General features: G+C 41.2%; 1 protein-coding gene across 1 annotated transcript in view; it reads right to left on the bottom strand.

Annotated features, from left to right (window-relative positions):
- Positions 1 to 16,748, bottom strand: part of LOC310782428 (exostosin-1) — a gene marked incomplete at both ends in the record, with an annotated part of 539,881 nt that overhangs the window by 41,087 nt on the left and 482,046 nt on the right. Inside the window, one exon of the mRNA XM_083643088.1 lies at positions 11,407 to 11,502. Within this exon, the coding sequence (XP_083499214.1) occupies positions 11,407 to 11,502 (96 nt within the window). The remainder of the gene's footprint in view (positions 1 to 11,406; positions 11,503 to 16,748) is intronic.

The raw sequence follows: 16,748 nt of genomic DNA, 5'->3' as shown, positions 1-16,748 counted from the left end.
GTGACTTGTAATTAGAGTGTGAATTATGTCACTGTTTCTGGAGAAAAGGAAAGAGACAGAGAAGGTGTATACCAGGCTGGCTGTAGAGAAGAGGGTTCATCTGGCAGTGGTGATGACTGGCACACCCTGAAAACAGCCAAACTGGCCCACAGTTGAAACGAGGGAATTATTTCACATCAGGATGGTCAATGTTGATGTCAGTGGTGTAGTGGAGGGTAGACGCAGGTAGGTAGGTAGGTCTACCTATACTTATTTTTCAGACGGCTTTGCATCTACTCACTTCTAAAGCTCCTTTGATGCGCATCCATTCAAGTTTTTTGAAGTTTATGAATGTGTAAAAAGGGATTGAGTGTTTTTGGTACATGACACCACACAGGCCAAATCCTATTTGTGAACTTTAATGACCTATTAATGATTCTATCCAGATTGGTTTTATGAGTCTGGATGCTCCAAGTCTGATTTGTGTCACTTGTCCCAAACCACATATGGAGGTAGTTTGCAATCTGCTTTCGACTGATGTGTCTTCAGTGTGGACGCGCTGATCACCCAAATCAGATTTGAGAGTATCTTTTGCAGGGGGCGCCGGGACAGGGACTTGAAGAGCAGACAGCAGACATGCAAACACTGCCAGAAACACAGCGCACCTAGCAAACTTTGCTCATAATGGAGCTACTTCATAGATAGAAACAAACATTTACTCACTGAAAATAGGAAATGTGTATTCTTCTTTATCAACATTTATTTTTCACAACTACCTCTCAACGACACCTCGAGTGAGCGGACAGGCAGCAGTGTCAAGCCAGCTGGAGTTAAATACACCACTTCTGGTCATAACTTTCAAAATAAAATCCCTGTGTTTCCCAGGCTGCAACTGCTGCACTGCCAAACGTCGAGGAGTTCAGCACTGTAATTTTTTTTAACATTCATGTAAGCATTTTATGGAATTTATTTAGTTGCCTCGTTTCTGGAGGCTCTGCATGTTCAGTGTTACACAGTACAGGACAGGGTATTATTTTATTTTGAAGACTATAAATGGAAGTAGTTGTGTTCAATGGGTATACTTGAACATAAAAAATAAACCTGGCGCCTAGCTGCCTCGCTCGGTTACATTATACAGGGGGAGTCTCGCTGAGAGCAATTCTGTCTTTTTCAGGAGCGCGATTGTTTGGATGGCAAGAGATGATGGTCATTTCTCATGCTTCTGCGTTGGAACGCACCTTCAGACCTAGTTGTTTACTGACGCCGTCGTTACCCTAGCAACCCATGCAGATAGGCTTGTTGTGTCTGGACACACAGATCCGATTTGAACATTTGCCCAAATCAGATTTGTGGCAGTGTGGACACACTCCCAAATCAGATTTGTGGCAGTGCGGACACTCTCCCAAATCAGATTTGGGAAACCAATCAAGATAATGACTTTAGCAGCAAATCAGATTTGCCTGTAGTGTGAACATGACCTAAGTAAAACACTGGAAAGTGGAGAATATGGGACTTTTAGATACTGAATATGGACATTAACAACGCAAGGTCAATCTGAAAAATATCAGATAGCATCGGCATTGGCATTCATACTGCCTGAACCCTACAGTCTTTCTGCCTGTATCTACCTGACTGTCTGGCTGCACTCCTCCGCTCCTCCCTCCCTCTGGCTGGGGTCAATGTTTTCTGCCTCCAGACACAGGTACAGTCTCACTCAGATGCCCTGCAGTTCAATGGCTTGACCCTTATCTTTCTCTCTGAGATGCCCTGCAGTTCAATGGCTTGACCCTTATCTTTCTCTCTGAGATGCCCTGCAGTTCAATGGCTTGACCCTTATCTTTCTCTCTGAGATGCCCTGCAGTTCAATGGCTTGACCCTTATCTTTCTCTCTCTCTCCTGCCAACCATTCTGTCTCTCGTCCTTTAGTGACTCCTGCCACTTCAAGGGGAATCTTTGCAGATAGGCGTCTGAGGCTTGAAGTCTGTAAATCGCGGTTCAAAGTTGACTTGACCAAGCACAGTTGCCTTTGTAACAAATTGCTTTTCACTATTTTCTCCTGCCTCGGACTCTCATCAAAAAAACATCTGACCTGTAGAAATCTATGTTAGATGTAAAGCCAAGGTCCTCCAACCTACAATGATGAGTCAGACTTGTATTGATTAGTTTGATGTTGAAGGGGAGAGCACAGATTTGCAGACATGTCTCTGTTCTTCTTGAAGAAACATCATATCATCATTAACTAAACTCATAACTAATTTTTGTATTTGGAAAGGAATGTTCTCAGTTTATTTTCTTGGGCTTGAATCCAAAGTCCAAAGACAGCACTCCGGTCTGGTCCTGCAAACATCAAACAGTAAACTCATATAGCAGAAGGATATTTGGAGGTCCATCAATTATACCGTAAGTTTCTTGACCTGACCTTCTGTTCAATCAGGCTCCACTATTAGGTCCAGCTTGATCTTTGAACTCTTCGCTTTTAAGGTCCTTCGATGTAATCATTTAAATGCATAGCCTACCTAAGGGGTCGGGATCAATGTGGTATAAGATTAACTCATCAATATGAAAATGTGAGGGTAAGACGTGCATATTGATAGGTGATTGATGAAGGTGAGTTATAGCTGAGATATTAGCAGTGATGCATGGCGTGGACTGGAGTCATAACTCATGCCTTTAGATGATATTGATGGTTGAGTCAACTAGGGATGGGGGAGAGTACTCGGGTACTCGAGTACTCGTTTGTAACGAGAGTACTCGAGTACCGTTTCCGCTGTCCGGGTACTCGCCCACCCCCCTCCCCTATAAAAATGGCCGATCTAACGTTAACAGCGTCTGGCGAATCGCCAGCAACACAGACGTCCATGTATATTAACGCAATCTATATTCAGCAGATGTAAAATAAACAAGATTTGATTGCAGTTGTTTTCCGTTCATGGCCAATTTATATATAGATGTGCAAGCAAAGATGTTAACGTTAGATGTTTTTTACTCGGACGGACCACTTTGACTAACGGACCCCTGACAGTAACTTTGTTTACCATAGCCAAACGTTCCGTGTTTCACCACGGGCGGGGACCATCACTCGGATGTTGTTGGTGGTTTTTGCGGTTAACGTTAGCGAACATTATTACTGTTTGCAGTTATCATGTTTGCAGTTATCACTTTTTGGCAGAACACCAGAGTTTTTAATAAGTGGATTTACTTAACAGTGATCAAGAAGCAGTATGGAATGATTACCGACATGTATTGGGAATTACTTTTACTGAGGTAGGCTAACGGCTAACACCGGATCACCTTATCACAGTCAATCTGTAAAAACTAAAAAGTGCACCAGGCAGCGCTTTTTCCATGCAAAATTGGTAATGTGTGTGAAGTTGCTGTGAACAGCCCCATACAAAGCAGATCACCCCTGCTCTCATCACAGGCATTTGGCGAATGCTAATGGTAACTGCTTAACATAGCCAAACTTAGGATCTTTCATGTGTGTGTGTCGTTCCCCCGGGGGGGGGGGAGGGGGGGGGGGGGGAGTACTCGAGTACTCTTTCATAACAGAAGGAGAGTACTCGAGTATTTAAATCCCTTACAATGCCCATCCCTAGAGTCAACATTGTCTAACACAGTGGTTCATAACCTTTTTCATAGGACTATGGCTGTCAAATAATATTCTATATTTTAATATATATTCGGATATTAAAATTGTAAAGAATATCCAAATATGAAAATTAATATTAGATTGTATTATTATTATTATTATTAGTATTATTATTATTATTATTATTATGATTATTATTATTATTATTTACATTTAACCAGGTAAAAAAAAAATGGCCAAGAGAGCAACATAAAAAAATACATTGTTTGCCTGGTTATTTAAAAACATTACAAAAGTGTAGACTACTGTACTAACTGTACTACAATATACTACATGACTAATTACAGGCCCATAGACACTGGAAGTCTCTTACACACATGTACACCACATGTACAGTGCCTGTGTACGCACGCACACACACACACACACACACACACACACACACACACACACACACACACACACACACACACACACACACACACACACACACACACAGTCACACACACACACACCTTTGAGACGTGTTTTATTGTCGCCGGTGGAGACATTGTTCTTGTATTTCGAGAGGGAGTCATCATTTACATGGAAGCAAACAGAAGCAATTAGAGCACAAAGTATTAGGTTTAGTGAGAGAGAGAGAGAGAGAGAGAGAGAGAGAGAGAGAAGGCCGAGGGACATCGACAGAAAGGAGGGAGAGAGAGAGGTGGGAGAGTGAGAGAAAGAGAGAGAGAGGTGGGGGGGAGACAAAGAGAGAGACGTGAGTGAGAGAGAGAGAATGTATGAGAGTGCATGAGTGTGTTTTCTTCTGATGATAAGAAATTCGTCAAATTGTTTAAATTGATAAGATAACGAGTGCAATGGAAAAAATGATAAATTGCCTCATCTGTGAAATAACACTTCTGAGTCACATGTCGTGTGTGTGTTTGTATCTGCCTTCACCTAATACACCTTATCCATGACAACTGTTTCTAAAGTGTGTGTGTGTGTGTGTGTGTGTGTGTGTCCGCGCATGTATGCATGTGTGCGCGTGTGTGTGTGTGCGTGCGTGTGTGTGTGTGTGTGTGTGTGTGTGTGTCCGCGCATGTATGCATGTGTGCGCGTGTGTGTGTGTGTGTGTGTGTGTGTGTCTGACTGTGACAACATTAAATTACCACCCAGTAATACAGCAAACAGGAACAATCCCAACAAAGTCACACTCTCTCTGCATGGCTCAAATAGGCCGACAATAAAATATCACATCACTTCAATCTGACTGTATCTATACTGTAGCCCAAGAGTTTATTTAAACACAGCGTGACAATTCTGTTCCATTTGGAAAGAAAATTACAACAAAAACACTAGTGCTGTTGGGAAAGTTGCGTTCAAAATGTAATATACTACTAGCTAGTTACTTTCATTTGAAAGTAATACGTTTACAATATTTATTATAACATTACTTTTGGATTACTTTCACCAAAATAACCACAGAGCGACACCGCCATCCTGGAACATCCCGAAAAAGAATTTCAATCTTCCTAAAATGTCCAAAATTCTAAATGTTATCCTTTTACTTTGGTATTGTCATCTATATTGTGGTTATAAAAACACACAATTTTATTAGGAAATTATTGTATCTTTATTTAAATATAATAATCTTGGCAGTGTGAAGTGTGAAGAAAATCAGCAGTTACTTCTCAGTTATTATGACTGACTCCAGCCTCAGTCCACTCCCTCTGAATCTTTTGAATCGTATTTGCTTGACAATCCGCTGAAGCCCACGGTCATCCATGGTATTTCCATGATATTCAAATTTTTTGAAAAGGATATATATATATATATATATATAGTAGTGTCACTTTAAGGGCATCTCTCACTCAAACTCTATTGCAGCGGATTGGGCGTGATCAACCCTTCCGCGGGCAACGTTGCAGACAGAGTAGGAAGACTGATCCGTGAGCGGCTGCTTCTGGGACGCGGGTCGTAATCGGCCTCGGCTGGGTCTACTGGGTGAGGGTGTATGATGTTGACAGACTAACACCCTACGACCCCAGTTAGTTAGCTGTAGTATGTATATTTGAACCTGAATCACACCAGAACTGGGGGTCAGGGGGAAGGTAGTCTCTTAGAACAGATGAGTTGGCTTCCGCAATTTTCAAATGCTTCCGCCATACCGTCTGTACTTCGTAGGGGAGAATCATGCACCAACCGGAATGGGAAGTAGAAAGGCGGGTCTTCCGCTCATTAGTCCAATCAGAATCCAATATGCCGCATTTTTCGTGGACCCACGTGTCGTGATTGGTCGGATTCTGTCGAACTTCTTTCCTGTCTGAAGGTTTTTTCCTTGTGCATGTTCTGGGGGTGTAACGTACAGACTGTATATAGCTGCATTCGCCGGATGTAGATGTGACAGTCTGTTTTAAGAGACTAGGGGGAAGGAGATATATGCCGGAAGCTGGCAGTGTTTTGTTGTTGTAAAATAAAGTTGGAAGTAAGCTCAAGGAAGACTCACACTCACGTTTGTTCATCTCCTTTGCATCGACTTCCACAATATATATATATATATATATATATATATATATATATATATATATATATATATATACTGTATATATGTATATATATATACTGTATACTGCATTATGCTGTGTGTTTTTAACCGATATATGCGATATATGTGTGATATTATGTGCATGCATGTCTTGCATGTATAATTTGGTGTCATGTTTTATACCATGTTTTCCTTTGCTTTCTTGTCTATGTTTATTCGAGATTTTTTGTAACATCAACCTGCCCCAGGGCCTACAGATGTAAACTAGCCTCTGGCTATACTCTGGCATATTCACATTTGTTCTAAATGTGCATATGGTCTGTCCCTGTCAGATAAACTAACACAAAATGAAGTCTTAGACTATTTTCAATAATGAAGACTACTTAACAGCAACGCCCAATCTCGTCATATCACAGTGCACGCCCCCTTTCTTTGAGGTCGTATAACCTATTCATTTTTAGGCTCGCCCCCTTTCTCTGATGCTGTCCCCTCACCCATTCACAGTTTACCACACATGTGTCAATAACCAATCAGCCCAAGGTATTCCTCTCCAGCTGATCCCAATCACCTAATCAGCGTAGTATATCAGGGTCCATGTTTACTCTGTTTGCTATGTGCTGTGTATGTGTCATTCTCAGTTGCTGATCATCATCGCTGAAGCAGTTGTTTTGCCCCACCTCCTCCCCTGACACCACCATCGTCATGACTCCTGATTGAAGAATTCCCTATGGGGGATTTCCTATCCTATTCTTCACTGACGACGCCCTCTCATCATCTCAGGAGAGCGTCATCATATCATGGAGTCATACGCCAAAATTAATATGTTGTCTCATTAAAGCTTGTTATACTTTCTACTAGTCTCTCATTATTGAAATAAATAAATACCTACATAATAAAAGGTCTAGGGTAAACACCAACGGTGATCAGCCTTTTGCTGTCAGACCCCTGGGCTCTGAACTGTTAAGAACCTTTTTTTAATATATATTTTTAGTGCTAACCACTTGGGCAAAATAGCTTATGGGAGGGACCACAGCTAATGTGTTGAATGAATAGCTCCGTGGATGTTCACTCTTTTCAAAAGGAGAGAATCCGTGACGGCTAACGTTAGCTCATTGCAGATGCATTTCCATGAAGATATGCAAGCATTGGGGTTATTTTTCTGCTTACTGTATGTGCTGTGAATGCATATACAGACAGACACACACACACACACACACACACACACACACACACACACACACACACACACCTTTCTTCTTACCACGCTATGGGAGATTTTGTCAGTGAATCAGAGTTGCCAAAGAAAGTCTATAGTCCAACAACCAAATAACCTGATCAATTTCACCTGGATGCAGTCGAGTCTTGAGGTTCCTCTCTCTGCACATTGAGCCTAACCCTGGTGTAACTACGAGCTAGAACATTTGTTTCATTCACTGAACCAAAAGGTGTGTGAGATCCATCCTTATTTACAGACTATACCTTTAATTGAGGTTTAGGATTAGGTGGGTTAGGGTTAGTAGTCCAGTCAATCTAACTCAAAAAAGGGCCCAACATAGAACTAATTGCAATAGTAATGTTTCATAGTTTTTATTGGTCCTAATACCCACCTACATCATATATTAAAAGTATAACTTCATGGATTTAGTGGAACATACTTTTTTCCAAGGTCAAAAGCAAATTTTCCATGTTTTAGAGTGACGCAGTCTGGGTAAAATGGTGTTAATATTAGAGGGTCTATGTACACCTATCCAACATGTTTGGTGTCTTTTTCTAGGTTTTTGGGGTCAATCTTTCCAATAAAATACTTTTTCAGAGGATATTCTAATGTATTATACCTGTATTTGAGGTACTACTACCTTTTTAAGTCAGAATTGAGTTAAAATCGAATATTTAATCTGCAATCTCTCAATGTTTTCAATCTAATATTTAATTAAAGACTAAGTAAAAATATCTGCTCTGTCTGCATAGTTGCATTTGGATTGTGTGCCCAAGTAGTATATTCCAACCTGCCAGCATGCACTACATACCACAGTCTGTGGGACGATGCGATTGGGAATGGTGCAATGTCCAGCTTGACACATGGATAATCTATGGACCATGCCAAAGACTTAGAGGAACTAGCAAAAGCCTCAGATCTGTATGACAGTGTAATGGCTGTCACTGCAACCGGGACAAATGAAAGTGAACTACTCCAGATCATAGCCCACCGTTTGGAGGCAGAGAAGACAACCATGGTAGATGACCGAACAGCAGCACACTGGCTACAGTACATGGAGATGATCGATCTAGTCCATGCATTCATCAGATCGGAGAGAACTGGAAATTGGGTTCAGCACCTTGATACCCTGACAGACATGATGCCATTCATGGCCGCCTCTGGACATAACTTGTATGTCAAATCATTGAGCATATACCTCCAGAAAACGCAGCAACTAGAAAACACGCACCCCCAAGTTTATGAAAGATTTCAGGAAGATGGTCTACAAGTTGTCCGTAGGTCAGATAAATACTGGGCTGGACTCTCCCCAGACCTTGTGATAGAACAAGCCCTCATGCGAAGTATGAAAACGACCGGAGGACTGACACGGGAAGGGGTATGTCTGAAACACAATGTTTGGTGTGGGTTCTTTCCAACCCTACAACATCTGAAATCAACAATGTCATGCAAGAACTGACAGGGTTAAATTACGAAACTAGTGAACAGCACAAGGACCTTTCTGCATCAAGACAGGCAAGAGACAACGTGGACACTATCAAAATTCTTAGTTTGTTAGAGTTGCAAAATCCGTTTGCCGGGTATGACCACCTTCAACATTTAATCACTGGTGTGACAGCCCATAATACGGTGAATGTGGACCATTCAAAAGAGGTTGGTAGAATGGTCCTAAAGGACATGGTAGGGAAAAAGGTGACAGAATATACGTTCAAGAGGAAAGCACATGCATGGACTCCAAATCCACAGTCAAACTGAACAAAGAAGAAGTTGTCAATATCGATCCGCAGCTCTTGTTTCAGAGACTAGTGATTGCTGGGACACAGGCAGACAAGTTGGCTGAAGCCTTCAAGTACGAACTTTATGGGTATCCACCTGCCCTCTTTGAAACGAAAACGGTGTTTCTCCCAGCGAACAAACCGCAAATTGCAAGAGATATATGGAATGCTGTGCCTCATGATGATGTGCCAGAAAGAGACATCCTGTATGTCTTAGATGGAGGGGCCCTCCTCCACCGACTACCCTGGGAGATAGGAAAGACATACGGGGAAATAGTGGAAACTTACAGTGGTTACGTTCGAAAACCTTATGGCCAATCAGTGGTGATCGTGTTTGATGGGTACAGTAGCCAGCCATCTACGAAGGATGGTGCCCATAAAAGGAGGAATGCAAAAACTGGCCGGAAGGTTTCATTCACGTCAACCATGTCACTGACGTTGAAAAAACAGGAATTTCTGTCAAACAATGAAAACAAACAACGCTTCATAAACCCGTTGGGGGAAGGACTACAACTTGCAGGGTTTGACGTTCAAAATGCTCAGGGAGATGCAGATGTGCTCATAGTTCAGACAGCAGTTACAGCAACATTGAAACAAAGAACTGTCCTTGTTGGAGATGACACTGACCTCATTCTTCTGTTACACCTCTATCAGCAAGGAGAGCTGTATTTCATGTCTGAGCCCAAGAAGTCGTCTTTGTCATGTCGCAGTTTTTTGAACAATGGGCATGCAAGAGATGTGTTGGGTGAGGATGTTAGCAACAACATCTTATTCGCGCATGCCTTGCTTGGCTGTGATACAACATCCAGAGTGTTTGGAGTTGGGAAAGGGGTATCTCTGCGTCTGGTTCAAGAAAGCGACTCATTCAGAGTGCAGGCCAGCATTTTTCAAAAACAATCTGCTACCAAGGATGAAATTGCTGCTGCAGGGGAAAGGGCAATGATACTAATCTACAAAGGCGGATAAACAGATTATCTCAATGACCTCAGGCTGAAACGTTTCTATGCTAAGGTGACTGAAAGCAAAACGGCTATCCACCCTCGCAACTTGCCACCAACATCTTCGTCTGCCATGTTTCACAGCTTCAGAGTGTACCATCAGGTTCAGGAATGGAGGGGAAACTTGCTACCACCGGAGTAATGGGGCTGGAGGATCCAAGACTCATGTCTTATTCCCATCCATTCCGATCAGGTCCCTGCTCCTCAGTCCTTGTTGGAGCTTGTGCGCTGCAGATGCAAGTCAGGTTGCGGCACTATGCGCTGCAAATGCCGTCGTCAAGGACTTGATTGCTCCCGAGCCTGTTCAGAGTGCAGAAGTGTGTGCGCCAATATGTCGGCACATCATTTGGATGAGGACATGGAGTGAAGATTACATGTTGGCCTCCAGTCAAGGCATGTTTGAAGCTTACCAAGACAAATTTGTATGTACAGAAAATTCAATGATAATAAAACGTTTATAACCTGATTTTATTGACTTTGTTTGGATTTTTTTTAAAGGTAATTTTGGGGTAAGGATACTAATACATTCAGAACAGGTCATATCTGATGGTTTCATGTGAAAGAACACCCTAAAAAACATGTTCAGAAGCAGAGGTACTCACTTCTTTATGTGAGACAGTGACAAGAAGGCCCCAGATATCAACCCCTGAATTTACATTGATCCACTAAATATATAATCTTATACTTTTAATATGTTATTTATATGACCCTAGGGATCACATAAAACCTTGAATGATTACTATTGCAATTTGTTCTATCTCAAACCACAGATTGACTGGACTATAGGTGGGTCGGTGCTTTCATCTCTGGTGGAGTAGAATAGCAGCCCACTTCTGCCAAGTGCGTTTGAGCCAGGCTTTGCTAAAAAGTAGGGATGCATCGATATGAACATCTTGGCCGATACCGATAACCGATATTTACATTGCTGTTATGGCCGACAACCGATATATACCGATATCGATATGATCTGTACAAAAACACATTTCTATGATAATCACATTTTGTACAGAATGAAAAACACATGTAAACATTGTGCATTTGAAAAAGTTATGCATTTCTTTATTTCCAAAACATTTGGAAAAGCCCATAAATCATAGATTTACCACATTGTTTCCTTTCAATATGAAAGTTTTGGCCAATACTGATAACTGATATTAACATTGCAACATCGGACCGATGCCAGTATGTAAAAAAAATGACTAACATCGGCCGATATACCGATATGATTGCCGATATATCGTGCATCCCTACTAAAAAAGCAAACACATTTGTTTAGCTATTCTAATACATAATGGATGCAATAAGCCTGCCGCTCTTACCTTGGTCTGTCCTTCAATGACAGTGAGAGGCACGTTGGTGGAGGGCCACTTGTTCCTAGGAGGTAAAGGCTTGTCGCAGTTCCATAACACCACAATCTGTATGGACAAAACACATTCATATCAATTATGCTAGCATGCTCATTATCATTAGATATTATATTGCAAGAACAATTAACGTCTGTTTATTTGTTGCACATTATTTAAAAACAGAAAATAATTCTACTTCCATAACTGTGCCCATGCCTCATCATCTCCAGAGTCTCCACCCAAAAAAATTGAGCGCGCAGCACATCAGATTTCTAGTTAATAATAATAATCTGTACAAAGCATACAATATAAACAAAAACAAGAGAAAACGTTTTTCCATCCATTTGCCTCGACTGCTACCATTCAAGAGACAATACCTATATTTTTATGATCGGACAACGGGATTTCACAATAAAGCTCATTGTTGTCATTTTGCTTCTGCAATGGATTCCTTCCATCTCTCTCCATAGCTCTTATTCAGTTGCTTTTCTTGGCACATCCGCTCTCACATTGTTTTGATGTTCAGAGGACTATTTAATTAATATGACAAGCGATTGAAGCAATGGTTGTGTCTGTAATTTCAAGCAATTAATGTCCATGTATGTATAGAAACACTTGTTGACAGTATGAGAAAAGAGCGTTGCAGAGTTGAAAGTAGCTCCTCAGTCAAGTAAGGTTGATTTAATGCTCCTATCATTTAACCATGTAAACACAGAAACACACAGGTGATTTCTTGGCTGCCATTCTTGAGCCAGACCATCAGGTAAATAGCTACAGCTATTAAAGTCGAGCTGAACCCAAAAATTACTTTTCTTTTCTTTTAGTTCAAATACCTGGGTATGCAGTGCACCTATTTAATAATTATGCAAACAAAATCACAACAATCTAATTTCTTTAGTTTTTCACACTTTTTCACATCAAAAGTTCATTTTTCAAGATTTCATTGATAACAGTAATGTACAGTTTGCTGACGTCACCTAGTACTATCAAATTTCTACCCCATTTCAACCAATCATATCACGACATGCAGCTGTCAATCAAATCTTCATTTCAGGATAATTTTCTCTTCCAAATGAAGTAGAAAATGGCGCCTAGTGCCTGTCATCTGGCAGAATTCCTATCCCATAAACTAACTACTAACTTGGCCAATTGTTAGAAACATGAACAAAAAACAAAAACTATAATCTCTAAGAATGCAAAGAAATGTAACTGGCTCGTTAAAACACGCATTCCAGGGATATCGTATTTACAGCAGCGATAATGGCGCGCGCATCCGAGAGCTTGGTTGTCAGGGGTCGCACTTCGGAGATTCCAGGCTGCACTCTCTGCTCTGCAACACGAAGGCAGCTGGCTGCCTGCGGCTCGCTGAGCTCCACTCCTCCCGTCAAAAGGCTCTTCCCGAGGGGAGCGCCACAACACACTGAATCCCACTCGATTTGGAGGCGGAGCACGCCAGGATTGGCCAAAGCCCAATCCAGTCCCCAGAATTGTCAAATAAAATCATCGACATGATACTATGACCCGCCTCTCAACCTGTCATCTTAGACAAACTACATTATGTTTTCAGTCTGAAACGGACTCATTATGCACGTGACGAACAGGTTCAGTTCCACTTTAATGCTATTAAAGGTGGTGCATTTTGCCTTGCCTCAACAACCCGATCTCCAAAATATTGTAACATAGCAATGTTTTGGACCAATTATTTTACAATTTCAGCTCCAAAATTGTAAAATAATAACTTTTTTTCTGGGTTCTCCGACCCCATGGACCCCTCCAACCTCTCCCGGACCTTAACCCTAAACCTAACCTCTCCCACCCCTCAACCCTTTGGAAAAAACATGACCATTTTACATTTTTGGAGCCGGAATTGTAAAATAGCAACGTTGGTCCAAAACGTTGCTATTTTACATTTTTTTTAGAATGTGTTGGCCTCAATGCCTCAATCTGTTTGGAGAAGCCAAACACAACATACTGTAGCCACACTGCTTGTCATTGTACTGCAGTGGTTCTAAAATGTTTTGGCTTCAGTATAGCTACCCCCTTTCCCTGATTTCTGAATCCAAGTACCCCCTTTCCCTGATTTCTGAATCCAAGTACCCCCTTTCCCTGATTTCTGAATCCAAGTACCCCCTTTCCCTGATTTCTGAATCCAAGTACCCCCGTTCCATGATTTCTGAATCCAAGTACCCCCTTTCCCTGATTTCTGAATCCAAGTACCCCCTTTCCATGATTTCTGAATCCAAGTACCCCCTTTCCCTGATTTCTGAATCCAAGTACCCCCTTTACCCACAACATTTTGCTGAGAAAGCGGCAAGAGAAAACTCCTTTAGTTTATGATGCAATGAATGAATGATAATCCAGCCTTTGTAGTCAGGGATCCACAGGCCCAAAAGCTCAAGAAAATGGGTTGAACCTGACATGGCATGCTATACTTTTTGTTTGTGTTTTATCTCTTCATTTGGACATTAAGGTCCACTGAATGAGAGGTCTGCTCTGCCGGAAACCTCGCGAAAAAAAGGTTGTGGCCATTTTTGTATATGGAGCCTTTATTTTTTGACCGAAAAATGTGAAAGAGTTTTTTTTCCTCAAATTCCTCAGTGGGTTGCGTAGGCTGTCAATAAATTCATCCCAGGTACACAGAACATGTGTGTTGACGACACCAAGTTAAGAAATACACTTACAAAACCTTTCCAAATGATTTATAGCCATTTTCTATTACAAAAAAGCACTCGTTTTTTGAATTTTCTCCATTATTTTCATCTTTACTTTGTTAGTAAGCAATTATATCCTGAAATATGACATCAGCCAATGTGTCATTCTTTTCAGCCGATATTATAGTCATTCCACACTAAAGATTATTCAAATCAACCCAAAGTCAATGGATCTGTGGTGATTTTATTACCTGTATGCTCGAAATTCCTGGAGACATGTTTTTAGTTTTAACAAAACCCTGTACCCCAAAGACAATACTTGTAACACAAGAAATTCAAAACAACAAAATGATTTTAATCACAAAATGTACACTGGATGACAAGCTAAGAAAACAATTATTGTTATACAGCTTTGGATAGATTGTGACCAGTATCTAGAAAACATTAAATTAAACATTAGCTGAACAAAATTATTGAACACAACACATTAAAAAAAGAAAGAAAAAAGACTGGCAACAAGGTCTATAATATAACAAAATTACCTTTGCAATGAACAAAATAACTCAATCACTGTCACTGTCTTCAAGTGTGAGCAGTGCATCCAAATTACCACTGAAGTCACTCCTCTCATACAGTGACACCATGTACCACCTAGCCGCTGTCACAACATCTTTAACATCCAGGCTTTCCCCAGGGTTACTGTATCTGCACAGGGGCAGAAGGTCTTCCAGGTGATCAACGGCAGTTTTGTAGGCGTGCTTTTTTCCTCTTCTGTAGAGATAGCTCATTGTGTCACATCCAGTCAGTAGGTGCTGAGGAGCATGGAGGAAAGATCTGCAGCTTGAACATCATAGTTCACTGCCAGGGCGTTTGCGATTGCATGAGCAGGTAGATATCTATCTTCTTTACCCACAGCTCCTGCAGGCCATCCATGTGTGCAATGTAGTATATGCACATCATGATCACGTCTGTGTCAGTAGCCACCACTACAGCCCGTTTGTGGTGCAGATGTTGTAATGAGTATGCAATGTGGGCAAACATCTTGGTATCTGCCTCCTCATGATTCTCACAGGATAGTTCTGGAAGCTCAACCTGACAATCTGCTTTTAACAGAACAGTGCGACCAGGATCACTGAAAATTACATGGATGGCCTGCAGGAGCTGTGGGTAAAGAAGATGCAATCGCAGACGCCCTGGCAGTGAACTATGATGTTCAAGCTGCAGATCTTTCCTCCATGCTCCTCAGCACCTAGTGCTCCGTAGTACAAGTATCACGTGTGAAATTCTTGTGCTGTAGGCTCCGTTACAACATAGTATTACAGTGCAAAAACAGGGCATATAGATGCAGTAAAACAAGAGAACAACAAGCAATAACAGTAAACTTTTCCTTTTCTTTTCTAGCGTAGACACCTTAAAACATAATTAAACATTCTGTTTGCACAGGTGCAAATAACAGGCATAATTATCATATGTAATGGTAGCAGCTGCTACATGATTGTTTATTTGTGTGTGTTAAGGAGTCTCGTGGCCTGCGGGAAGAAACTGTCCCTCAGGCGATTTGTTCGTGCTTTTGAGATGAGATGAGATGAGATGAACTTTATTGTCCCCGAGGGGAAATTTGTCTTGGGCAAATAGTGCCGTACAACAGCCACATATCGCAAGTATAGAGGTTTTGACACTATACAGTACATACAACAGACAGGAAAAAACACATCGAGCATACAGTGTGGTCCCTTGCCAACATGCGCTTCCACTGGGAAATTGTGCCAGCGGTGTAATATAAAAATAAAGACAGCGAACACTGGTTAGTTCAATTTGGTTCAACACTTCATCCTAATGACTTCTAAGCATATTGCACCGTCATCGTGGGTTTATTGCACAACCCTCATTGCAATTTCCCATATGATAAAGTAAAAGAATTGAAGATAAAATAAATACAATTTTTGGAGGTACAAACCTCACCTCAAGAGCAATGGGGCACTCAACTAAATAAAACCAGAACTCAGTATAAGACAATACAATAGAGAGTTCTGCTTTGTTTAAAAAATAATTCAGCTCTACTAATACTAGGACAGGCAATCCAGATTAGTAGAGAGTTCTGCTTTGTTTTAAAAAGAATTCAGCTCTACTAATACTAAGACAGGCAAGATTAGCCTCTATTTGTAGAGAGTTCTGAATAAGGAGTAAGAATAAGAAAAAGCTAAGAGAATAAAATAAAATAAAAATTGTAAAATAAATAAAATAAATAAAATAAATAAAATAAATAAAATAAATAAAATAATAAAATATAAAAAAAAGTGAGAAGAAATCGACCTGCATATGACCTGGTTTTTAAAAGAGGTTACAGCAGCAGTGAACAGCCTCCTACGACTGGGTCCTTACCCGCTCTTCTTGTGGGGAACACCCTCTTTGGGGAAGGGGCAGTGCATCTCCCTGTATCTCCTCCCTGAGGGTAACAGGGAGAACAGACTATTGTGGGGGTGGTATGCGTCCTTGATGATCTTCAGGGACCTCCTGAGGCACCGCTGATTGTACAGTTCCTGCAGTTCTGGTAGCTCACATCCTGTTACGTGCTGGGCCACGCGCCTCACTCTTCTTAGCGCCCTGCGGTCCATGGTGGTACAGTTCCTGTACAGGTGGTGAAGCAGCCAGTCAGCAGGCTTT

This window comes from Poromitra crassiceps, assembly GCF_964638095.1.
Source record: "Poromitra crassiceps genome assembly, chromosome: 9".
NCBI classification, from domain to species: Eukaryota; Metazoa; Chordata; class Actinopteri; order Beryciformes; family Melamphaidae; genus Poromitra; species Poromitra crassiceps.
The sequence above is the reverse complement of the archived record's forward strand: the minus strand, read 5'-3'. Positions and strand labels throughout refer to the sequence as shown.